This window comes from Penaeus vannamei, chromosome 23, assembly GCF_042767895.1.
Source record: "Penaeus vannamei isolate JL-2024 chromosome 23, ASM4276789v1, whole genome shotgun sequence".
NCBI classification, from domain to species: domain Eukaryota; kingdom Metazoa; phylum Arthropoda; class Malacostraca; order Decapoda; family Penaeidae; genus Penaeus; species Penaeus vannamei.
This window is the reverse complement of record NC_091571.1, coordinates 36,654,679-36,682,178: the sequence shown is the minus strand read 5'-3', so window position 1 is coordinate 36,682,178 and position 27,500 is coordinate 36,654,679. Positions and strand designations below refer to the sequence as shown.

At 33.5% G+C, this 27,500-nt stretch overlaps 3 protein-coding genes across 5 annotated transcripts in view; 2 read left to right on the top strand and 1 right to left on the bottom strand.

Moving 5' to 3' along the window:
* PheRS-m (Phenylalanyl-tRNA synthetase, mitochondrial) overlaps positions 1 to 3,663 on the top strand; it is a 5,761-nt gene extending 2,098 nt beyond the window's left edge. For both annotated transcript variants that reach the window (XM_027354717.2, XM_070137307.1), the window contains exons 5-9: positions 244 to 403; positions 2,161 to 2,292; positions 2,594 to 2,754; positions 2,881 to 3,003; positions 3,218 to 3,663. In XM_027354717.2, coding sequence (XP_027210518.1) covers positions 244 to 403; positions 2,161 to 2,292; positions 2,594 to 2,754; positions 2,881 to 3,003; positions 3,218 to 3,385 — 744 coding nt within the window. In that variant the 3' untranslated portion in view covers positions 3,386 to 3,663. The remainder of the gene's footprint in view (positions 1 to 243; positions 404 to 2,160; positions 2,293 to 2,593; positions 2,755 to 2,880; positions 3,004 to 3,217) is intronic.
* A 977-nt stretch (positions 3,664 to 4,640) lies between these two features.
* Positions 4,641 to 8,376, top strand: bcn92 (LYR motif-containing protein bcn92). The gene is made up of 3 exons (XM_027354744.2): positions 4,641 to 4,799; positions 7,643 to 7,763; positions 8,156 to 8,376. Exons 1-3 carry the CDS (start codon positions 4,714 to 4,716, stop codon positions 8,204 to 8,206), a joined length of 258 nt encoding a protein of 85 aa, XP_027210545.2. The 5' UTR covers positions 4,641 to 4,713; the 3' UTR covers positions 8,207 to 8,376.
* Positions 8,377 to 8,428: 52 nt separating this feature from the next.
* On the bottom strand, positions 8,429 to 27,383 carry LOC113803914 (vesicle transport protein GOT1B). Of its 2 annotated transcripts, XM_027354733.2 has the most exons (6): positions 27,245 to 27,383; positions 24,334 to 24,425; positions 23,882 to 24,060; positions 23,567 to 23,648; positions 15,491 to 15,527; positions 8,429 to 11,390 (listed from the first exon to the last, which is right to left on the bottom strand). In XM_027354733.2, the coding sequence occupies exons 1-5, from the start codon at positions 27,267 to 27,269 to the stop codon at positions 15,501 to 15,503; spliced, it is 405 nt and encodes a 134-aa protein (XP_027210534.1). In that variant the 5' UTR covers positions 27,270 to 27,383; the 3' UTR covers positions 8,429 to 11,390; positions 15,491 to 15,500. The 2 variants fall into 2 exon arrangements, with proteins under 2 accessions (XP_027210534.1, XP_027210526.1); XM_027354725.2 differs by lacking the exon at positions 15,491 to 15,527 and having other exon boundaries at positions 27,245 to 27,382.
* Positions 27,384 to 27,500: the final 117 nt, after the last annotated feature.

Genomic DNA, 27,500 nt, shown 5'->3' with positions numbered 1-27,500 from the left:
ACTCGAAGTTTTCATAGTGTTAGCTTCACTTAGCAAAAACATTCCTTGCAGCACTAAAACCTACAAGATTAAATATTTTTTGTGTTTCTATGATATATCTAGATATCATGTAAAATATATTTTGCATTTTACAAAAGAACAGTAGAACATAAAACTTCAATAAGTCTATTTCTTCTCTCAAAAGTGTACCTCAGAATTATTTGCTGTTGATGGTATATCTCAAAGGCCATTATTTATTTGCAGCTTTTTGGAAGTCACCAGAACATGGATGACTTCCAACTCTTTGAAAACACAGAACGTTCAGAAACCCAACAAGGAGTTCACAATCTAGAGGCTGTGAAGCTTTTGGAGGCAGATTTGAAAGGTTGCCTTGAGGGTCTGGCAATGACTCTGTTTGGCAAAGGTATGATTGCATTTTTTTTTTATCCTATATTTGTATTATGCTCTATGTCAGAAGTTTGAAGTTTGATTCATATTGGAACCTTCCCAATATCTTGTACATTGTTGTCATGTGAGGGACTAGGAGATGGAGACTGAGGTCCAGTGTAGGGGATTTCCCCTATCATGGGCACAGTATTCCCTTGCTTAATTGCCAAGACCTTACCCCTTATGGGGGCCATAAGAGGTAGACCGTTTCTTTTCCCCTTTTTATTCAGGATCACCATGGCCAATAATAAAGATTCTCTACCCTTAATAGGGATGTTAAGGCTTACCCCTTCATCAACTAGCCCATCTAAATTTGATTTTGATGGTTTTCCGATCCCTGTCCCTCCTTTGACCACAGCTCCAACCATTGATACTAATACTCCATCCTCAACACTTACTGACAAGTCCATCCATTCCAAAACTCACCCCATCTGCCAGTCAAATTCATTTTCCAGTCTAAATCCAGATACTCCAATCTCTACTACTTCCGTGATACGCAACCTAAATATTCCACTCCACCCTCTTCTACTACATCCTCTTCTACACCTTCCTCTTCATCTGCTCCTCAGATATTTGTGTCTTCTCCTCACAAGAGAACCTTTGTTTCTTAGTCCTCTTCACCCAGCTTCCTTCCAGAATCCCAAGAAGACATCCAAAACTTCCTAAAGATGACCCAAGGGAACACTCTGCTCCCTGATCCACCCCACAATCCCTCTGTTCCTACTCCTACAATTAATTAAAGTATTTGCAGATATCCATTCTCCTCCTTAAGTTCCTTCCACCCCCTTTCCTCCCAACATACCCCCACCTGAATACTCACATGAATCCTCTCTTATCATGGTGTTCTTCTCCAGACCCCTCCCCTCCAGACATTCTTCTTGTTACTTCACTATCTTCTCCAGTCTCCCTTTCTCATCCCCCGGATTCTTCTCCTCGTACTTCTCCAACAGCTACCTCAGTTTTCCTTGAACAGTGTCCCTATTTCTTCCCTAGTTAAAGACACAATGCAATTCACTCATTTGCTATGCCCCCTTAACCTTTCCCATTTTACTAATCCGTGGTCTACTTCATTTACTTCCCTGTTTTCTCTTTTTGCTAACATATTTTCCTAAAACACTAATCTTTGACATCCAACACCCAACCCCCTCTCCCCAGATTCATCTCTTACTTTTCCAACAACCATCTCTTTTTTTCTGTGAGCATTGTTCCTATACCTTCTCTAGCAACAGATACACTGTAATTCACTCAATCACCCTACCCCCTTAAACCTCCCCTTTCTACTAATCTCTGCTCTTTTTCACTTCCCTCTTTTCCCTTTTCACTACCATACTATCCTACAATGCACTCTAATCATGGACATCGAACACATTCTATCCTTATCTTTAACTCCTCTTTACCCATTCTGACAAAATACTTTACAATAGTGTTATATGACCTTTGATGTCTATCACATTTATTTGTTTCAAACATTAAACATTAAACATTCATATTGGAAAATATGGATTATATGAATGTGTTATAACATTTAGTAAGATAGTGGAAAGGATAACTAGTGTAATTACAAATTCTGTAATGTTGCTTATTGTAAACATCTTAATGAATAGCACAGCATTGATAAAAGATACATTACTGTATATTCATGTTAAGGTTAAAAGATATTGAACATTAAAAATCAAAATAATATATGTAGGACTTTATTTCACTAAAATTACATGTTTTGGCTTCCTTTTTCAGATGCTGAAATGAGATGGGTAGATGCATACTTTCCATTCACTCACCCTTCTTGGGAACTCGAGGTTAAACTGAATGATGACTGGGTAGAGCTTCTTGGTTGTGGTGTGATTGAACAGGAAATTCTAGTAAATGGTTAGTCTAGTGTATTGTCATTTTATGCTTATATTTAATTTTCTGAAATGTATATGCTGGTATATATAAGGAAGTGTGCATTTCATAAGATAATCAATGTAATTCTACCTGCTAAAGTAAAGCATTATAAGAGCAAGTGTATTGATCCAATACTTGTTACAAATTAGTAGTAATGTGTTGTAATACGTCCATTTGTTTAGTATTTGGAAAACTACTTTGGCTTTCATGAATGACTTTAATACTTTTTTCCATCAAAATTATTTTTATTGTTGTATCAGCCTGATGTATTTTTTCCTTATAGCTGGGGTGATAGACAAAGTTGGCTGGGCATTTGGCCTCGGACTGGAGCGATGGGCCATGAAGCTCTATGGCATCCCAGATATTAGGTTGTTCTGGTCGTCAGATTCTGGATTCTTGTCACAATTTAAGTTTGAGGATTCATCTAAGAATATCAGATATAAGGTATGTCCTTTCTCACACAAATTGTAAAGCATGTTAGGATGGCCTAACTTCATTAGTTAATTGATATAATTGTGTGATTCAGGTTTGTAACTTACTATTTATTGAATCCAATCTCTTCTTTTTTAGAATGTGAGTCAATATCCACAGTGTGTCAATGACATCAGTTTCTGGCTTCCTGGAGATGGAGCATATGAACCGTCTGACTTTTATGATCTTGTACGGAACATTGGTGGCAGCACAGTAGAGCAGGTGAGACATTATTTAGTTACTGAACACAGATTACACAAAATTTCTACTGTAAAATGGCATAAAGTTTACAAAGAAAGTTTGTTTACAGTAAAGTATCTTGTAAATGCATATAATAGATTTTAATGATATAGGTATTATTTTACATAATTTTTACAAGAATCTGTAAAAGTAAAGCATTATTAAGAAATTAATCTTAATTTATTTGTACTTTCAGGTTACCCTTATTGATAATTTTACTCACCCAAAAAAGAAAATGACCTCCCACTGTTATCGAATAGTGTATCGGCACATGGAGCGGACTCTTACTCAGGAAGAAGTCAATGTTATACACAAGGAGATAGAAAAAACTGCTGCAGAATCTCTAAATGTTGTAATCAGATAACTGTAATTAAAGAAAGGAAAAAAAGTAAATGTAATAACTGTAATTAAAGAAAGGAAAAAAAAGTAAATGTATCCTATAGCAAGAAATTCAGGATTGAATAATGTTCAGCATGATTTTTTCATTGTTTTCATTCAGAGGATCAGATAACTGTTTGACTTCCTTTAATCTTTGTGTACTGTCTCTTCTGTATAGATTTTGAGCCTTTTTTTCAAGACAGATATGCATCTTTGTAGAAATTTATGTATATATGGTATGTAAATAAATCATTTGTTATTAAATTTGCATTTTTGCTCCTGAACCTTTGAAGTTTTAACAAATATATTTACTTAAGAACAAACAGACTTCAGATAGTCAGTACTCAGTGCTAACATCAGGCTGTACTTAACTTTCAAAAAAAGTAATGTGGGGATCAGCTATTCTATGTAAAAACAAATTGTAAAGTGGGAATATATAATTTTCTCTGGTTTCTAGAAAGGGAGATATCGTTTCTGTTCATACTTCTTTTATGGCCTTGAAAACATTTTTCTTTCATATTGATTTGTGGTGAAAGAAGTAAGCTTTTATCCTGATATCATGCCAACACATTCCTCTACGTGCCAGGTTTCAGATAGGATCTTTACATATCAAATAAAGATCGAGAAGGAAAATACTCTTTTGTATGGATTTTCCTGTTATGTATCGGTATGTTTTGTGGTAGAACTTTTGTGAAATGTGGATATAATGACTAATTTCTAATATGGGTATTGAACGTTTTTTGTGTGTCGGGGGTAAAACTTTTTAGCTTTTTCATTTTATTGGAAATCCTTCGCCTTTATCTTGAATTTCTCCAAGTTTTCCTTTGGAGTTATTTCTAAACTAGCAAGTGAAGAGAAAATTCTTTTTATTTTGAGGGAAAGCATGGTGCCAATAATCCGTATTCTCAAATTTGGGTTTAATCAAGAGGTAATTTGCCCATAATTACTTGGTTTACTCGTATATGCTTGATAATTGTGCAAATTACCTGTTGCTTTAATGATTAAAAGAATATTTGCAAAACTGTCATTTCTCTACTGATTTCTAAACCGCAAATGACGCAACAGTGAGGCGTGATATAACGTTGGAGAGGCATTCCTTTCCATTCCCCGAATAACCATTACCTAGCATTAATAATAACATACAAACCCTTTAAAAAGTGAAACGCTTAAAAGAAAATCAAAACCAATATCCCCCATCTAACAAAACTGATTTCATATACATAATTTGAAAGATATTCCCAACAACACGAAAACATCTCGAAGACGAAGGCGAAGTCAGGCGGCGGCGTTCGAACGACAGAGGTAAACAACACGATGGCCGGCGGAGGAAGACGCGAAATTCTCTCCCTCTATAAATCGCTACTGAGAGAGAGCATGAAGTTCCCCGCCTACAATTACAGGTGATTATGGGAGTTAAAGACGTCCTTCTAAGTATGGGGGACATTTCTTAGTTTTTGTCGTAATGGGGGGAATGTTGCGTGTACTTTGCGGTGAGTTCTATCACGCGAACTCGGGAAGGAATCAGGATTTTTAAGTAAGATTTTTTTTGGTAAGTGGGAAGATGTGTCTCGCTTCCAGATCATATTTTTCTTTGTGTTTTGTGAAATTTTGGTCTCTGGAGTGCTATTATATCGAGGAAAATGAGTAATGAGAGTGAATTATAGATTATTCCTTTATTGGTGTCGCTGGTGTAGGGATAGTCATTGAAGGAAAATTATGTACTTTCATAATTTCGTATCTAGATAAATTTTCAAAGTCGGTATTGAAAGCTTTTTCAACATAGATTCTGATGTTTGTGACATAAAAGGAGCATTGGTAATGTACAATGTTCAGGGGTTCCAGCTATGCTGAAAACTACAATTACTAGTACTTAGAGTAAATGTTTAAAGGATATCAGCCTTGATTTTCAGGATATTATTTGTGTCTTTTGATTTAATTCTGTTCTATACAGATCCACTCAAAAATTGCCATGTCTGTAGGCCTACAATTTGAATTACAACCCAATAGTTGAGCATTATTAAGCAATACCTGCAACCTTTATACGTGCTGTGTCAGAGTTCAGGAAAGCTTTGTAAGTCTGGCAAGAATGATGGACTGGTAACTTAGTTGATGAGCAATTGATATGGAGTTCTATATCAATTTTGCTTAATAAATGTGGTAGTTATGTTGGCCATAGATGGAGTCCCAACAGGTGATATGGACAATTCCAATGACAGACATGCCGTATTTTTCTAGAAATTTAGGTTCACCCAGTGTGGAAACCTTACATTTTGCACTTCAGATAATTTTTCTCAGAAAAAGTTGTATATTCTTGAAATGAAAATATGATATAAGGCAAGCATTTATTACCATTTGTTACATAAGTGACTCCTTTTGATAGGATACAGCTCTTAAACTTTCCAAAGGGAGAGATTTTGTACTCAGAGCACCTAATTTCTTATTTCATTTGCATACCTAGCCTTGTAAGTATACACCAAAAAAATAGTGGAGAGTTCAAAATTTCTAAACAAGGTGCCTGGTTGTAGAAGTTTGATACTGGGCTGGAAAATGTGTGTTTTAGATATATTCAAAATAGAAAAGGCTTGAATATGTCTGCACCTGTGGTTTACACACAGATCTGGTGCCCTTCATAAAGGTTCGGCAGATGACACCACCCGCTGAATTTTCATATCGAGTTTGTATCCACCTCTGAAACATTATTGGGAAGAAACAGAAGCTTACTAAAGTTTGAAGTTATAGCTATGGAACAGAAAAATTAAGAAGTTAAAAATTAATTTATTAGCTCTGATTTGAGCATGGAAAAAGGAAGACAGCAACTTTTATCTTTACTTGGTGTTGCTGGTTTTTCATCTGCCTTGTGTTAACTTTTTGGGTTTGCTGGCCTCATGATGGGGTTGATGAATACAAAACACACAAAAAAAAAAAAGAGAAAAGAAAGCTAGATACCAAACTATGGCTCTGAAATGCATTTCATCCTGTATAGTGCAGAGGTACTGCTAGTGTTTCAGAGTAAGGTGGGAGACACTACACCCTAAAATATCTAGGGAAGGCCTTTGCAATCTTCTCCAAAGGCAAACAGTATTATCAAGAGATATGTTGAGGCTTGTGTTTTTGCTTCTGCCATAAAGAAAGTAATCCTACATTGTTTGGAAAAGTGAGTATACATAATGTAAACTGCAGCCTCAGAGTTGGTTTTTGAAGTTGCCATGCAGTGAAGAACCTGGATAAACCATCGGACAACCATTTCCTTTGGTTATTGCAGCTTCCTTCAGCTCAATTATTTTTCTCTTGTTTCTGGTATTAATGTCTTCCATAAACCTGCAATAAGGCCAACCCAAAAAAGCAACACCAGGTAAACAGAAAAATGTATACTACTGAGGAAGAAAAGTTGATATCTTTGACCATCCTCCGAGAAGGCCATGTCTTTTTCTCTTTTATTTACCACAGTAAATGTACTCAGTGTCTCAAAGCCCACATGATTTTCTTTCATCTGGAGAACAAAGTTTTAATATTCATCATGGATAGTTATTGGCTGTTCTCTTAATAATTTATCAATTTTACACATTTCGCATTACTCTCCTGTTTATTGTAACTATCTAGTCTAATGTATTGAGAGGGCTGGATTAGGAGTTTCTATATTCTTAGTTGTTACCACCACCAACACAACCACTACCATTAGCCACAACCACCACCATCAGCCACAACCAACACAACAGCCTCAAACACAACCACCACCCACCATAACCACCAACACAACCACCACCACAGCCACCACCACCTACCATAACCACCATCACGACTACTGCCACAACCACTACAACCAACACCACCCACCACTACCACCAACACTACTGCAATCACCCATCACCGACATCACAACCTCCAACACAACCATCACAACCACTACCACTACTACCACCAATGCAACATCCACCACCACCACCACCTCCCACAACCACTACAGTTACCACCCACCACAATCATCACCAACATCACAACCACCAACACCACTACCATCATAACCACTACCACCAACTCCACCCACTACAACTGCCAACACCACCACCACCATAACCACCTACATCACAACCACTACCCTTCCTCCTCTTATTATTTGATGTCTCCAGTAAGGGCTGTAATAAAGGCTGTATAATTTTTTACTCAAATGTTTATTCACAAAAATATCTTTTGCAGTCTTATCAAATGTTTTACAAATGTTCTGGATTATGTGTTTTTCTTTCAGAGAATATGCACTTAGAAGAGTTCGAGATGGATTTAAAGCTGGCAAAAATATTACCAACGAAGCCGAAAAACAGAGAGAAGTGCAAGCAGCAAGAGAATCTTTAGATATGATAAGGAGACAAGTAAGTCGCTATGTCCTAGGAATCTTGACAAATTTATGTATTCTATTGAAAAGATTCTTCTGTGTGCCCTTAAATACTGTTGTTTTGTTGGATCCCAGATAATGGAAAGGTCTCTCACTTTCTGGTAATATGGTTTTCATTACAAATATCAAGATCATTACTGTCATCTAGTATTTAAAGAAGCCATGCAGGTCCTGTTGTTCAAAGTGTCATTTTGTGAAATGACTAATTTCTGCACAATATAGCCATGCTGCTTGAACAGGAATGTTTTACTCACTTTGAGACAAATGGTCTTATGAGATACCTGTTCTCCAATTTCAATATTTTTAGTGTTCTGTATATATTTTCTTTTTTATATTAAATTGTGACCACCCATTTTTTTTCTGTTCCAGGTTATGATTGGTCACCTTTACAGCCCCCCAAATCTTGTAATCGAAAAGTAGCATGCAACACAAAACGGAAAATTACGGCATAAACAAGTGTGTTTGTTTTTTCAGGTTGTTAAGTTAAGAATAAGAAAATATTCTCCATTATTTGTTTCACACACTCAAGTTTAATTTTTGTCTATGTACTGATCCAAACACTATATATAACAATAAATAGATAAAGAAAATGTGCAGTTGGTGTCCTTTAAGCGGAGTGAAGTTGAAGGAAAAGGCTCAAGATATGCTACCTAATATATTTATTAGTCACCTTGTTGTCTTTCCTTTCCTTTCTTTTTTTTCATACAATTCAGGAGTAATATTTAGGATACATCTTTATTTTCTGGAAATCTTTTAACAGGCCTTATAATTATGTCATCCCAAAGTAAATGTATACATTAAATGCATGTTCTAATGCAGTCTATGCTCACTGTGCCTTTTGAAGAGGCCGGTACTCAAGCTGGATGGTGAAAATCACATGTATAAATAAAAAGTACTTTAAATGATTTTTCACCAAAATGTACATAGCAGTTCTTTTAAGTAGAGACTATTTTACGCTTTGATTTTATCAGTGCACTGAATAATTGTTATTTATTTCTCCCCTCCCAAGAAAACTGTATTGTTGAAGTTTTTTACAATTATATGTTCCGTTTCCTGACTTTGGATATAAATAAATGTATATAATATAAATTTTCATCAGACTGCTATTTCATTACCTATTCACAGTAGATTGTAATATAAAAGAACAATAGTTATTGTAATATATATAAAAATATGTATTTCTGTGTGGTTGCTCCATGCTTTTCTTTCTCTCTTCCTGTTGGTGGCCAGGTACCAATAAAATATAAAATTATATTTGAGGCAAGGGCTTTTTTTCTTCTTCTTTTTTGAAATTACAAATATACAGAATGATAATTAAAAAATCAATAACTAATAACAAATGATGTTTAAGAAGAACTTAACAATGCACCCAGAGCTATGTTTCCAAGAAGACTATACCACACTCATGTTACTGTACTGTATTCATCAGAAGACCAAAAATGAAACAACCTTCCACTTTATCTGATTTGGAAGGCTATGAGAAATGTTTTTCCCTTAACATTTGATGTCTGTTTGTACAGTAACACACAGGGTAAACTGGCAAATTGACACTGACCAATTTTAGAAGTAACTGTACAAACATGCTTAAATAGTTGTAGGACATTACCATTGCTATTAGTCTGCAAAAGTGCAGGGATTTAACTGCATATTCTATTTATTAACTTTGCCAGTCTCTTGCAAAATGAAACTGTATAAAAGAAAATATAGAAAAGTGAAGTAAATTTTGCATTCCACTATTTGAGCTTAGCAGACGATTAAGTATTCCAGTCATTGAGTACAACATAATTAAGAAGTATTTTTTAATATAACATGTTTATTTCCAGAAATATGAAGCTGCTAAATTACATACACAATATTCTTGAACATGTTAAGATTTGTACACTTGTAGTATGGCTCAGAAAATAAATACTGTACATAATCTCCGTAGTTAATCTAGAGGCAGTCCTTAATTATGCCATCCAATTATCACAAGATTTTACACTTAGCAAGCAGGAGTACATTACCATTGTTACTTAAAAAAAAAAGCCCCATTGCTATTTCAAACTAGCATCTATATACATAATGGTCATTTTTCCCGAAATACAAAGAAAAATAGAAAAAAAGAACAACATTTATAAGTATATACACATTAATGCACTGTCCACATTATATCAAACCATTTGTTTTTTAGAAGTTTCTCCTTTTGTAAGTAAATTTCTGAATACAAAAAGTCCAGCCTCCTAGAATATCATTCCTTTGCACAAAAACTTAATCACTATAAACAGAAAATTAATATCCATAATATCACTGATTAAACACATCTTGAAAATAAACTGTGTGTAGGTATTCCTTTTTTGTGATTGCTTCCACAAAGATATTTAACAATATTAAGAGCAAGTACAAAACATGTATGAACACGGTATACTTACAAGACTATAAAAATTGCTTGTTACAACCTTGCAATGATGAACTCTGACAACTTCATGTGATCTATTCTAACAGTGTATATATGTAGATTTTTCTTTCTCTTGTTACTGCTACTTCTATACTTATTTTGTGCATCAGAGCATGGTTGTATAGAAACAGATGCCTTTAATTTAGAGTTTGCTGTCTATGCCTATACACTGAACTACCAGTCTTTTATTCTCTTTTCCATCAACTATTCTGACAAGTAGCAAATCCTGGCAATACGAAAGTGGATGATGGCCACACAGAAGGTGTGACATGAATTCATAGGTCATAAAGACATGGTACTGTTGTGAATGAAATTCAATGCAATGTGTATGAATACTAATGATTAGTTCATAAAAACCACCAACTAATTTCCTCACAGGAGTCGGTACTAGATGAAATGTGAAGCGTCCTAGTATATCAAAATGGTCAAAAGGTTCTCATTTACAGCAGGCTAATCCTTCGCTCTTCTATTCCATAATAAATTCAGAAATACTATATTTTGTTAGCAAGCGAGAACTTTGTCTTCTCTATTAGAGGAATATAATCATAGAAACAAGTAATTCTTACTTCATATTTCATACTTTATAAATATCAACAGAAAAGATCAACTAATTCTTACCAGCTACAATAGAGACAAAAGGCTTCTGAAGTTCAATTAGAAAACATCTATACAAAAGTGGAAATCTGAAAGAAAACCGGGATTTTGGCAAAAGCAATTTACACTCATATTATACAAAACATAATAAATGATTAATCCAGATATTTCATCATCTAACAGTTCTGAAAACAAGCCAATATACATGTTTATTTGAAATTCATGGTGAGCTGTGTATATCAGCTGGCTAGGAAATGAACGTTAACTACTAAGTGCACCCATTAGAGCAAAGTTCTGTTTTATATTATCCTCATTTTATAAACACCCTTTTCATTCAGTTTTATGTCTTTTAAGAGTTGCTGTTTTTTTCATGTTAAACATATTCCTTATACAGTCCCTTAATTCACACACAGTTTCTCTCAAACTCCTCTCATGTTTGGGTCTTGGCACTCTTTTGGCTGTCTTTCCTCTTCTAACACAGCAGCCACTGGATTTGTAACATCAAGATTCTTACAAGTCTTCATTTTCTCCTTGTCATACATTCATCTTGGAGTCTCCCCCTATTCGATCAACAAACTGAAAAGAGTAAAAATAGTATTATTGTGTGTGGTTTAGAAAGCGTATATGTAGAAAGAACTTGCGAGTCTGTTACTTATTACCTCTCTGTTATTAATTAAAGACAGATTTATTGTAAGGTAACAGCAAATTTTAGAAGAAGTCCATTTAAATGAGAATCTATATGACTCTGTAATCTATTTGTATAACAGGTTCTTATTAGACTATTAACAAGTACAATGTAATGGGTAACAGAACATGCTAACTTTATCATATAATATATATGTATATCCAGATTTATTCCAGACTAAGAAGATATTTTCCAATACAATATTCCACAGGTTTCTTGTCCTTAAAGAATTGTGAGTATAAAGCCATATCTAAATTAATTTTATTCATTTACATACCATATTTAGTAGAATATAAGCCTTGCATTGAAACCATACAAAATGCAGGGATACACCATACAATAAAATTATGAATTCAATAAGCATTACAATCACCACCACCACCATCACCCAGTCACAGCTGCTAACTTTATGCTTAAATAATGAAAGAGTATATGCATCTGTTTCTGCTTTTCACAGACCCATGCTCTTTTTTTCAATTGGAAATGCTTTATACAATTTGATATATATTTTTTACAAAATCATATGAAGCATATATACAAAAATATACAAAATTTCCATACCATCTTTCAGTCTAAAAGACAAAGGAAGATAGGCATTTACTATATAAAGTTCTGTAAAGACTCGTACATGAGCTTAGAAGAGCCAGCAGCTTATATTCTGATAAATACAGTACCTATTTTCCTTCATATAAATTGTGGATGCAAAACCATATCTTGAAAGAAGCAAGTTCTACCATGTGGCAGACTCATATACAAAACATAAATACAGACGAACTTTATACATAAAAAGAAAGATTATAAAGAAAAGCCATCTGTTTTAACTTACACTAAAGAAGCAAAACTACACAAAAAAACACCTAAGTGCTTTTTAGAGTTCAGATTTAGCATTGTACGTGACTGAGAGAAGTTCGAAAACCATCTTATTAATTTATGAACTCTCCTAAATTTTGTTATAAAGATAGAGATGCCTAAAAAGTTGAGATGAGATTCAAGTGTACTAATAAAAGTTGTAAAAAATTGTAAATCAGGTCACAAATAGAATTTTTAATAGGACCCCTTACAAATTTGAAATTACACAAACAAATCAAAGTAAACATGCTTATTAATGAATAAAAAATTCCTGTATATAAAAGTTGGAATGTGCCTTTACTCATAGGTCTGCATATGCCTGTAATAAAGGTTCAAAAATACTTTCAAACATATTTAATTATTCACTGTAAAAGAGATTCAATATGTACACAACCAAGGGTTTAAGTAGCCCAGCTAATGGAAACAAGGCTATAAACAAGTAGCATAATATATTCATAAACAAGGACTTATGTATGCCTGCAACTTAATAAAAAAAGAAATTGAAGTGAGAGACTTATCCAACGATATACTTACAAACGAAACTATAAAGTGTTTTGTGTTGGAGGAGAAAGCTGCCTTGAGGTGGCAGACTATGAGCCATGTTAATAGAAAGTCTTATCAATGGCTTTAGTGTGATGGGGAGACCTCTTAATATCATTTTGAAACATGCGGCATGGAAAATGACCAAAGACAAATGTAGGCCTATCGACTGAATGGCAGGGATAACAATCTTGCACGAGATACAAGATATAAACAAGGAGATTATAGTAGTACCAGTAGTAAAAAACAAAAAAAAAACACATGAAAGAAGTGACTATATGGGGAATGGTAACAATAAATTATCATCTTTACTAGCATGATCACTGTAAAATTAACTTCATAACACTAGAAATGTAAGACAAATTTGCACACATCTTCTCTAGCAAAAGTGAAATCATGCTGATAATCATAATAGTCAGGATATCAATATACATTCAACAACAGGAAAATACATGTAATGAAACTTCTGCAAGAGATTAAATTTCATAATCATAACACATCTCAAACATACTACAGGATCAAAATCAAATCTATGAAAATGGTAAAGAAATGAAGGGAAATACGATTAGAGTTTAAATAAGTATTACTTTAAATAACTTCCTAATTGGGAAAAATACATGGTAATTCTCAGAATTGTTAAAATGTCAAAAAAATAGTCTAAGCACTGACTGAAACTACATTACCACAATCAAGAGTAGAAAATAAAGCAATAACTAAAAGGGACAAGATAAAAGACCATTACAAACAAGGAGAGAAAATTCAATCTGAGATAAAAAAATAAAAAAAATAAAAAAAAAGAAAGAAAGAAAAGAAAAGAAAAAAAGAAAGAAAGAAAAAAACTACCAAAGTAGAGGTATTATCACTTTACTCACTCTTACTAAATGATTTTCCTATCCTATTTACCTAATTATTTTAAGCTACCCAAAGTCTAAATTCTTCCCCATGTTTCTTAGCTACATATTTGCTATACGAAATCTAGTGCTAGTCCTAATGCCCTTTTACAGATCCCCCCCACTAAAAGATACTATCATATTACACAAGTCAATATATTAAATCTTCATAGGCCTGATTCATTTGAGCTTTATGGTTATCAGAAAGCCTTTCAGGAACGGGCAATGATGAAGGCAAAGACGTCTTCTATTTTACCGATTCCGAAAAATAATCAGCCTGGGTCACCATCTACAGCAAGTTAAAAATGTACAGGGATGATTCCTTATTCAATTCAGTTAGTAGGGAAATTAAAACAATAAGAAATAGTGGGACACGACAAGATGAGGAAAAATGAAAATTGACAGAAAACGCAGGCAGCTACAATAATAAAAATTCCTCTCCAGGTCCATATTAAAAAGAAGAGCATCAGCAGAGGTCCAGATGAAAAGGAAGGACTTTGTCACACATGAAACCAAATGCCAAAGTTGGTGATTGGTCAATATAAAATATCTAAATTTGGCAGGCGTTATACCGGATCAAATAAAATTTAGTCAAACATCTAGTACATAAGTTGTGGAGGGTTGAAATGCATCAGCAAAATACAGAACAAAATATATGAATATGAAAATGCAAACATTCAAGAACACTATGCGGTGTATCAAAAATTATTCGAACTAGTAATATCTATACATTCATAATAGCTCCAAATCCCTAATCTCATCCACTTACCCTAGATTCCTCTCTGTGCACTGCTTTCATTAGCCAAAACTGAATTTATCATTTTCCATGTGCCACCGACGACACAAAAGCAAAATCTTGCCTTGTTATCCTTTGAAAACAGAAGTTTTATATCCAATTTCTTCTTCACTACTAAAACCACACTGCTTATGCTAAATTTCCTTCTTGATATCTATTTTTGATATAGATTTTCATATCCTAATACAATTCCAATCCTCTAAAATTACATACTCAGTTATCTAAATTCAAAAAGTTTAGTAAAGTTCAGCTGATCTTTCTGCAAGAATCAAAACTTACATAACTAAAAGAATTGAGCAATACATTAGACATGAAATAAAGCAGTGTCAATGTGTATGTTTATAAAGTGTATACCTTCATTTCCTCTCAACTTTCCTGACTTCATAGCAACTAACAATATATTTAGCAAATCACAAATCGGCTACAATGCATAGATTTCCTATAACAAACTTTCTGATGGAAGTAATCCCACAGACTTGAAGAGAAAGACCAAGAAACAGAACAAAATTTTAAAATATAATGATTATAATATTCCAGTTTTAACCCAAAACTATTATCTCTTGCACAAGGGAATTGTTTAAAGTGTTTAAGGAAATCGAAATTCATCAAAAGAAGAAATCAAAACACACAGGAGGAGGACAATACATCCCTCTTCTCAGAAACTGGAAAAAAAGAAAAGAAAAGGAAAAAAAAATAATAATAAATACAGCTTAAGGAAATCCATGCAAGTCTTATCAACACTTGACAAAACTCTTTTTTCTTCCAAGGGTGACCTTACTACAAAATATTTCAACTCCTCTCATCAATAATAAAACATCAACAGACTGTTTAGACTACGTAACTACTTGAACTTGCGAAAAGAAAGGGATCGACTGATTTTTCATACCCTCCACCATATGCGTTATTACGTGTTTACCTTGGCTTACTCAAGATGACGAATCTGGGGGCAACAGCTGAAATGTTAAAGAGTGGATTGGCTTAAGAAACAAGGCACCCGACTTCAACGGAACATTAACAAGGACAAGCTTTTGACAAGGGATCATTTGCCTAGAAATAAAGAAAAAGACATTTCTGTTTTTTCTGGCACATGCAGCAAGAAGGGGTGTGTGTGTGTGTGTGTGTATGTCTAAACAGAAATGTACGTGCACCTATGTAAAGCGTTGCATCTCTCTCTATCTCTCACTCTCACTCACTCACTCACTCTCTCACTCTAACTCTGTGTGTGTGTGTGTGTGTGTGTGTGTGTGTGTGTGTGTGTGTGTGTGTGTGTGTGTGTGTGTGTGTGTGTGTGTGTGTGTGTGTGTGTGTGTGTGTGTGTGTGTGTGTGTGTGTGTGTGTGTGTGTGTGTGTGTGTGTGTGTGTGTGTGTGTGTGTGTGTGTGTGCGTGTGTGTGTGTGTGTGTGTGTGCGCGTGTGCGTCTATGTGTTTTTGAGTGTGTGGGAGGGACGGAGGAGGGGGGGGGGAGAGAGAGAGAGAGAGAGAGAGAGAGAGAGAGAGAGAGAGAGAGAGAGAGAGAGAGAGAGAGAGAGAGAGAGAGAGAGAGAGAGAGAGAGAGAGAGAGAGAGAGAGAGAGAGAGAGAGAGACACCCTGGTGACATCTACGTCAGCCAGTTTACCATCTCTAAATGATACTTGAATTCACCTACTGGTATTTGCAAAAGAAGGGCCATTTGCAAGTGCTGGTCAGTTAAAAGTACCCAGGTAATGGTACCTGCAAAAGCTTGAAACTGACTACCACAATTTATACTGGAATATCAGTATCCAAACTGGCTAGGATTTAGATATCACCACAGAAGAAGAAGTGAAAAAAAGAAAGAAGGGGAGAAGCAGAGAAACAACAATGGAAGTAGGAGACAAAAATCATAAGTGAAAAAAGTGAAAAACTGAACAATGGAAGTGAAAGAAGGTATGGAGGAGAGAAAAAAAAGAAAGAATACAAAAAGCAAAGAAACCATGCAAGAAAAAAAGAAGAAAAAGGGAAGTAAAAAGAGAAAGGAAAGCAATGGAAATAAAGGTGAAAAATTGAAGAAATTGAAAAAAAGAAAAGAAAAGAAAAAAACACTAGGTAAAGTACAAAAGGTTAAAAAAAGGAGATAAAGCAAATGATAATAAATGCACAACATTCAGTTTTAGCTAAACACATGTAAATATATGCTTTTATAAGGAAAAAAACAAAGAGAAAGATTTATAAAATTAGATTTACAGTTACTGCAAGAGGTTATATTGGTAGTGAAAAAATGGTTTCAATTATGATATTAGCATTATTAACTTTAAACTAACTAAATTGTACATGATAATAATATAGATAATATACACTGATATCATGATCATTAGTATTAAATACCCATCAAGATCATATTAGAACAAAAAGTATAAAATCAGTAAAACAAAAACATTAACAAAGATCAAACTAAAATTTACCCATGCAAAATAAAGGAATAAAACTATAACAAGCTTCAAAAGTATTCACAATGAAAACAAAATAAAATTAAACTAAAAAACAAATATCAAAGAAAATAATGAAAATAGCAATAATAATGACATTGACAATACCACACTGTACAACAATAATGGAATATTAATAGTAGAAGATAAATTATGATGATAATTATCATCATCATGATCATTACCATTATTACTATTATGATTTTTATTACAATCATTATCATTAGGATCAACATTACCATTACCCTTAATATCATCATGATAATAATAACAATTACCATTATCATCATCATCATTACTATTCTTAATACTAATATTCTTCTGATCACCATATCATTATAATTATCATTATTATCACTATAATGATTATCATAATCATCATCACCATCCTCATTACCGTCATCATCATTCCTAATGTTATCCTTACTGTTATCATTATCATTGTCATAATTAGAATAACCATGACATCGAGCCATTGTTGACAGGTGGCATGTACTCTATGTACAAGCTATAGCATGATTGGATTCCTTTCAGGGTGGCATATATGTCACGGCAGCCAGGATCATGACGTATAAGGAAATTCTATGTCTTCTGTGTTTCTAATTCTTTTTTCAAGCAGCTAACTGCATGTGGAATTCAGTACTGGTGCTATACTGGTCCAGAATAGTACCTGATGCACCCACTGGCATCAGTTTTTGTAGTTGTTAATTATAATAGTAATAGTAATAGTAATAGTAATAGTAATAGTAATAGTAATAGTAATAATAATAATAATAATAATAATAATAATAATAATAATAATAATAATAATAATAATAATAATAATAATAATAATAATAATAATAATAATAATAATAATAATAATAATAATAATATTAATAATAATAATAACAATATCAATAACAATATTAATAACAAAATTAATAATAATAATAATAACAATAATAATAATAATGATAATGATAATAATAATAATAATAATAACAATAACAACAATAACAATAATAATAATAACAATAATAATAATAATAATAATAATAATAATAATAATAATAATAATAATAATAATAATAATAATAATAATAATAATAATAATAATAATAATAATAATAATAATAATTAATAATATTAATAATATTAAAAATAATATTAATAATAATATTAATAATAATATTAATAATAATAATAATAATAATATTAATAACAACAACAACAACAACAACAATAATAATAATAATAACAATAATATTAATAACAAAAATAACAATAATAATAATAATAATAAAATAATAAATGTAACAACAACAACAGTAATAATATTAATAAAGATATGAATAACATTAATGATGATGATAATGATAAAATTATAAGTGGCATTATTAGTATTAGCAATATTAATAATAATAATATTAGCATGAATAATAATAGTAATAATAATTAACAATAAATAAAATAAATAAATAAATAATAATAATAGTAACAGGAATAGCAATAATAATAATAATGACAACAACACTAACAGTCATAATAGTCATAATTACAATAACAATAATAACAAAAAAAACATTAACCACTACAGTCATTTCCTTATAAGATGCAAGCTTTACTATTCGCTGTGATTGTGCAGGGCCCGTCCTTCCCCGCACCTTTTTCCTTATCAGTGAGATGTATGTTAAGTCCACTAATAAATCGAGCACTGTATGGCAAGCTTTCTCCATCGACACCCTTATCCCTCCTATCCCCCCTTCCCCTTATGGGCCCTCCCGTCCCAGTGCTGTGAGGCGATCATAGCGTGTGAACTAGAAATTCTGGTACTGTGTTGCAGGGTTTCATCAAGTCAGTCCCCACCCCTTTGTCCTCTTCACATTACCCCTTTCAAACATAATACTATAATATTACACGTCAAAGAATTACCGTCTGAAAAATTATTGAGTTTTTATCTTTCACACATCATAATATATAAACATAATTACTTCTCAATACATCTCTGACCTTTGATTAATCAAATATATGAATTTGTTGCTTTAGAAGCATTTTGTTAATTTTGTAGTAATGTATCCCCATTACCAAGCATCTACAGGGGGTAAAAGCAATAATGTTTTCTACTGACAGTAAGTATGTGATATACGACAATTAAATATCTCTCTTTTGGGTAAGTAAAATTGAGTTCTTGACATATCATCAAATAAAATTTGTCTTAATGGAACTAATAAAAAAACAGGTCCCTTTTGCAATTAGGGGCACAGAGATGCTGGAGGACATGTGGTTATTAGGGTTTACAAAATAATAATAATTATAACAATAATTAAAATAATGATAAACATAAATATCAATAATAAAACTAGCACAATATCCATAATAATAGCTAGCTGCATCTTTGTCATAATTATCAGATAATAATCAGAACGATAATAACAATTGTAATGCTAATAAAAATAATAATAAATACAAGCACAAAAATCAACAATATATATAAGAAAAATAATATGTATAGAAATCATGAAAATAACAACAAATATATAATTATTATCATCTTAATTATCACCATTATCATCATCACTATTATCATTATCATCACCAATATTTTATCATCATCATCATAGTTAATACTATCATTACTTTCATTAACACCCTTTTCATTGAGAAGAAAATCGGTCAGGGCCTATATATATAGAGTACATAGCAGAGATGAAGATCATTAGTTTAACAATAACAGTTCTCCTGCGCCCAACCAAAGTTTATGAACTCAAACTTTGTGTTGTTAATCCTTATGCTGCGGCATTTACTACATTTAATCACAATTGTACGCTTTAATCAAAATGCTAGCTTACCTGTTTTACGTCTTATTTTAACCATTTCTCTTTAAAATAAAATTTTACTCACATCTGTGTTTTATGACCCATCATGTATTCCGGCACACAATAAAGGCAAAATTTCCATGTTGGAAATGAAAACATAGGTCCTTATAATAACAAGGACCTAATATCATTAATAGTATAAATGAATAAACCTAATAGAAAAAGCCTTACTAATTATACAGGCATGATAAAAATTATGCATTCCCAACATCTTAGCTTTTCATATGTAAGTAGATAACTAAAAAAACACCTGTATGATAAAATCGCATGGAGCAAAATATGTAATAGAATTTAAAACTACTGCATGTCAACCCTCATTGATGTCCAAAACACCAGGTGATCTCTATGATTTCTATGTATTAGGCCGTCTCTATCTCTAAGAATCAGGCGATCTCAATGAAACATACTGAAGAAGTGTTCCCACTACTGACCATGGATGTCTGTCACTCTTGCATCTCTTTACAGTGGAGAGAGAGCCAGTAAGCAAGGAAAAAGAATGAGATAAGAGGGAAAGAGATGAAAGAACAATTATTACATATATGCTGATAGCAACACCAAAGAGTTTTAATAAAACAGGTAGCTTATATCATGTAACCAACTTGAAAAAAAATAATTACCAACAAGCAGAAAGCTGAAATACTGTCACAGGATGTATGGACTGGCATGCATTTGTTACTACTAACTCTTCACTTCTAATATCTTCTAACTCATACTAATCCGTGTTGTATCCTGTCAATCTAAATCCAAAGGTGTGACGGTTTATGATTACAGTGAAAGACTACTGCTCTACCACTTGAAAGCATGCAAATATTCTGGCAATACTCCGATGATAGGTACCTTATAAATTTGGGTGTGTTCGATTTATACATATCGAGTATATTCAAATAAATATGGACTTGTATTTACTAATGCTTAAATAGAACTTCTAAATTTTACAACAATAAGTCTCAATCTTTCTGTCATTTCGTTTAATCCTATTCTATACACAGAGCATCCCCATTTAAGAGATACCATGGCTTATCAAATGCTTTTTTACAGGTTATAATAGAATTCTGGCATATCAAAAGGAGCATCAAAATCTTTCTCAAATGCCTTCTTTATCACTGTAATATTCTTACATTTTTCATAATAATTTTGGGTCAACTGATGGACAAAATGGTTACTATAATTGCGCTACCTGGGACAGCTTTACTTTTAAGAATTAACAGAGGAGGAATTAAAATATTCTCCCCATACTTTAGGCTACAAAAGAAAATGTGAAAGAGGTATTCTGACATCTATCGTGGAAGACTACAAATGCTACCTGTAACAGCAAAGCTTTTAAGAAGGTGCATAGAGGAGGCTTAATAAATGTTTTAATTTTTACAGGTTAGATTAAGTTAGGTCTGTAAGTTTATCTGCAGTTACTAACACACTTCCATTCACTTTTATGAGGATTCTTAGTCCCACCTGTCATCTGCCTTTCTTTTTAAAATCTATTTTGTGATTATGTAATCTAGGATATATAATTCACCCCTTTCTATCCATCCCTCCCCTCTGTACTGCACTTCGCGCTAGAGCTGCTTCCCCTTTAATAAATATTGTATATATTACTGTACACACAAATATCAATGCTATAAGATTTCCATTATCATCACTTTCCACTTAGGTAATTCTGATCCATGACCCTATGTAACATATTTGATACCTTGAACCAAATAAATAGACTATTTCTGAAAACATATCACATACATGATGCCTCTAAACTGAATTTTGACACACTTTTTTTTTCCTACTACAGTAAACAATGTATGCCTTAACACTCCTGTCTTTCTCAATGAGTTATTTCATTCAACAGCTCTAGTTAGTTACTCAAAAGCTTATTAGGAAAGATTATGAATGCCAATACTGAATGGCATAGTAGTGAATTAAAAGAATTTATTTGTGTTATAAGTCTAAATTAATGGGATCATATGATTATTGATGAGGGGTGTAAAATTACCTGTTACAGTATGATAAGTATATTCACATGTGTCTCCACCCAATCATTATTCTGAAAATGGTGGGTCCTGGTGCTGTCCCTAATAAGCTGGTATTCTGAATGCTTAATACCAATCCAATATCATAAGAAAATGGGCTGCTAATACCATGAAAATAATATTCAATTTACTAACAGCCTTCACTAAACCCTATCTTCCTATCTTCTCTACAGAAAATCTAAATCGAAACAAAATATCCCCCCCAAAATATGATAAAAGGAATCCTTGCCGAGTCTTTATTATTATTGCCAGAAAAGCAAAATCATATTAACTGCATTAAGCTAAAGTAATTTTGTGTTGGCTTTAGAAGAAATCGTTATATATCTCTCTTTTTATCATAAATATTACACTTCCTAATTCTGTATCCTTACTATGAAAGCTGGATACATTCAATATATCTTTTATTTCTTTTTAATTCATACTTTATTCATTTATCTATTTACAAATATCTCTTCCTTACTAACCATTATGCATAGTGCCAATTCAATAATTTGACAAAGTAGAGAACCTGCTCAAAGTTACTGTGTAGAGAAGGTTGCATGCATACAGAAATCAGACAGCTTACAAAGAATCCTTTTGTTCTACCATTATCACGGTTATCTTCTTGAATACATCACACTATTTGCCATTCAAAATAATTAACAAGTTACTCTATTACCACAACTATGAACTAAACACCTACTTTCAACTTCAACAAATAAAGAACACCAACATGATGCTGCTAATCTACTACCATTATTTCAAACCATGAATAAACTGCCAGATTCAGCAGTGTAATCTGCACTTTCTAAGAGCTGGTCTTCAGTGTACAAAAATAGAGACAGATATCAAAGGGGTATCACACAGGGCTACAAATCTTTGTCACTTGGTCGCTGGGCACCCTAATCCTCGGCTTTTCTATTGTACTTCCTAGCCAATAACGCAGTGTACCCTCATCCCCTTCTCTAGTAAATATAGATGGGACATTAACAAATGAGATGAAAAAGGAGATGGAAAGCTTGCATGGTTGTCCTCCATGAAATGTGGAATGGAAATTACAAGTAAAAGAAGAGGTGCGTAAGAATTGACTGACATGAATGTAGTAAGTACGATGTACATTCCAGTAGAAATTGTGTGGAGCCGATATAAATTTTATTTAGTCTACCATCAAAATGCAAAATAACAATGAGAGGCTATATTTTCCATTTCCAAATAATTCCAAATGTTTTTGAGTATATACATAAATTTGTGTAGCAAATCAAAACCTTATCTGAAAGCAAGTATTACTCAAAAAAGAATTCTTATATAATACCATTAATTCACATTTCCATGCAACTTGGATAAAGCCTACAAACAGTATTTGGGTTACTGAGCTGTTTCTCTGGCCACCAAGAGCAGGATGCCCACAACATGAGAAAAACATGTTCAGAGCACCCAATGACCAATACACAGATTTTTAGGCCCAGTATGATATCTCTTTACCCTCCTTTACACATCTTTTACACAAACTTAAATCTGATATCCAAACTTTCACACTGGGACTCTAATTACTTAGCAAAAGAATGAATAAAAGGAAATGAATAAAAAATCATAAACTAAATACAAAAAGCAAATAAAAAATATATATAAATATAAACAATTCAGAACTTAAGCTACATCAATCTGTCTTATACCAAAATACGTGATACTTACACCACTGATGAATGGAAGGTTGAGTAACTGACCAATCACTGGCATACGGCGCAAGAAATTTACTGCAACTGGGAAGAATCCGCTGAAAAAAAAAAAAAAAAAAAAGGAAATGCATCAGACTAGAATGTACAATAAAGCACGACCATACACTATCTAAATAAAATCTGAACAATAATAGAACGCTAAATAACTTGAAGCAGAATTGCCTATCTACAGCTGTATATTCCATATCAATAATACTCAAAATCATTATACCTGCTATAAATGAAACTTCAAAATCATTATACCTGCTGCAAACAAAACTTCAATACTTACCTGAACAGTATTACAAAACCATACACTTCCACACACATGCCAATTAAGGGCCAGCCAAGCAAGACAGTCAGGATCCCTCCGAAGAATGCCCCAGAGCCTTTCCACTTGTGGCGTTGGAAGAAAAAGCGGAATGTGCGTTCCAAGCCAACCACAAATGCGAGGCCCGCCAAGAACAAGATCTGTTACAGAGATGTGGGGTTCTGTTTTACTAAGGCAAAAGCTGATTTTCCTTTTTCTTTTTCTTTTTTTCTAAAATATCAAGATTGGAATCTCCTGACTAATAATAGACTTTTCTATCCTTGATTTATTTAAAAAATTCACCTCTGATCATATGAAAATCTTGTTTCATCTTTATACTCACTTCACAACTATTATATATTAATCAATAAACAAAAGGATTTCTATTGGTGAAGTGCATGAATAAAATCAAGAAAATCTACACACAGACTTACATTGCCAATGGCTAAGAGTCCTTTATCAAAGAAGAGGATTACTCCAAGGAAGATAAAGGTGACCCCAAACGCGGCAAACCCCACCCCAATCTCTGAAAAATACAAAAACAATATATTCAATACCCAAGAATATCAGTATCAGGTTGACATTATTTTTTTATCTATGGGTGCAAAAGTGAATAAACAGTATATACAATGCCTCTGTTTTAAGGCCTATCTTTACTTTCAACATGAAGGTTTATGCTACATTCATTTAGGAATGAATGGAATTTGACACGTGTGATTCATGGAGAGGTTGGGCTACAGCACGACTAGCCAATAAGCAACAAATGTTAATGTAAAATGTTAGCAGAGAAAAACAACATAAATAAAAATTGTACATATGATATAGCATCAAGACAATGTTTGCTCCTACATCAAGAGGGTACAAGAAGACACTTCCATATACTGTCAGTGAAGATACCAAGAGATAAGACATTAATCAGTGAAAAGATATGGATGAGAAATAGACACAGATTAAGGGTTCTTGGCCAATAACTTAATAACTAATTGTAATATTGAGCTAATTACACATTAGAAGAAATTTCATAACCTAGAATTATTTGCAAGTACATGGCAATTACTATATTTTATCTCAGAATTCAGGAAATAAGATAACAGTATATACCATGAACAGGATACATGTAATGTTATCTCTGCCTTGTACCATAATATTATTGTCCTAAAGCATAAAATCTGATTAGAGGTGAGTAAGCATAAGGAAATTATCATTCTCATGGTTCAGATCCAAAAATAGCAATAGTAAAAGTAGTATATTTAGTTATTTACTTTTTTTAAGGGAAGCTAAAGTAATTAAAAAAAAAACTGCCCATCAACTTCTTAGCTATTTTCTAGTGGGTGGGGGGTAATTTTGTCTTTGTAGGCGCATACCAAGTCATAAATTCCTACTCTTACCATATGACTATTGCCTATAGAAATATCATATGGAATTTGACCACTCGTTCTTTTGAGCAATACCTTCATTTATCTGTAACCATAAGTGACTAGACCTAGCCATATAAACTTTATGGGTTAAACAAAATATACATAATTATTATTGTTTTAGCCAAGGAATTCATAGCCTTTGCATGACAAGATTCTACCGTCATAGTGGTGCCCATCAGTTAATGCTCCACTGGTTTTCAGGAAACCTTGTTAAATACCCTTTTAGGAGAGTTATACACTGTAGAACCCCCAAGAAAATCCTTTGTGACTCTTACCTGCATGACATTAACATAATATGTCACTGTTATTACTATATCTACATATTACCTCTATTTCCTTGGTACTTTTCATGCCCTGGTAAATCTTTGGAGTACAGATGCATTCATAAGTGATTAAGTCCCCAACTCCACATCAAAAACTTCACTCAACTAATTAAATTGCCTGGACTGGCCAAGGGGAGGGTTTACAGGGATTTCTGGCCCCCAACACCCCTGGCAAACAGTGTCTTCACCTTGGTATGCACAACAAGATAGAGCTGAAATTCAGGAGCACTAAGCGGACTTAGGCTATAAGTGGAGCCCTCTGCAATCATTCCCCTTTATTTGTGGTGTTACCCTTCATATCTGCAGATTAATTCTTGTACTGATGACAGCAGCTTTTTTTCCTCTACTAAAATCTTGTCTTCATGAAGACATTATACTTCAGAAACAATGTAGGGATACTATTTCAACAGTATTAGTGACGCAGCTTTTTTATCAAATTACAATCATTTATATTCTTATTCTTTACAGTATAGATGCATCAAGTTAGGGCAAGCTGAATATGATATTCTAGTGGGGGACAAAAATTTGCTGTCGTCAGTACTATGTAATACAAGACATAATGAGGTGCAAACAGTAATGCCACAAATGAAGGTAAAATATCGCAGAAAATGAAACTCTTCGCAGAAGTCCACTCAATGTTTTCGAGATTGTTTAATCTTGCCATGAACCTTCTGGTTGGAAAATATGTCATTTTTCACACATCGTAGTAAACAATGACAATGTATGGGCTGCAACCTGTGGGCAAAGGACATTTATGGGTGAGCAACAGCAATAGTGTTCCACTTTAAAAAAATGGTGCTCTGAAGTGAAAATAATAAAGTGATTATTATTCATGCCTGTTTTTAAATATGGATGGACTTTGTTTTGTTCTTTTTGTGTTAGTTATGTTGGTATTCATATATCTGTAAGACAGAAAATTGGGAGTAAGCAAAAATGACCACAGCTGCGACTCAAAGACTGATGTCACTGCGAGCATTTGTGTGTTCCCTAACCTGGATCAACCCTCCCCTTGGGCAAATTGGAACATCTTATCACGGCAACTTAGGCTGATGAATATATTTTGTGACATCAAGTTGGGGACTTAGTCTCTGGCAAGTGCGTCAATACTGTAAAGAATTACTTTTATTGTAATGCGATTTGCTATAGATACTGTTCAGCTCCAATCATCCAAGCAAACATTATTCTACCCTTTTAATTAATGCCAAAAATAAGTGGTATAACTCACGCATAACATCCATAAAGAAATAAAAGTACAACACACTCCCAGGCACCAATTGGCATCATAAACCTGGGATCTTCCTATAGCCTCCAAACACACACAACCCACCCAACCCATTCTAGACGGATAGATAAACCCCCAGACACAAAAAATATTCTATTTGGCCCCATTCTCCCCCTCGAATCATCCCCAAAAGGCGTTAACCTCGTTCCTTCCTCTACTTCTCCCTCTGCCGGGTTGAGGCCCAGCTGACAGCTCCCCTCCAGCCCTCACCTCCATCACAATTCTCCCATCTCCCTCACTCAAAACCTCATTTTCGCCCCATTTCTGGAGGCTGAGGATCTAACTCATGTCCCCAATCGTCCCCGATTATCCCGGGACTTACTCTGAGTGTCTGTTATCTGGATCATGATGTCTGGTGTGTCACTTGTGTCCACGACGACATGTTTTGAATGGACACTGACGAGCTCTCGATATTTTGGCTGGGGATTCGAGTAGCTTTTCTTTGTGACTGGAGTAAAGGTTGTGCTTTTTCTAATCTTACTAATTATTTTGGCTTATTTTTGGTGTGTTTGTGGTGATTATTTGGTTGATTTGTGTTTCTTATGATGAATGTAGATTTTTTTTTACTTTGTTAGACA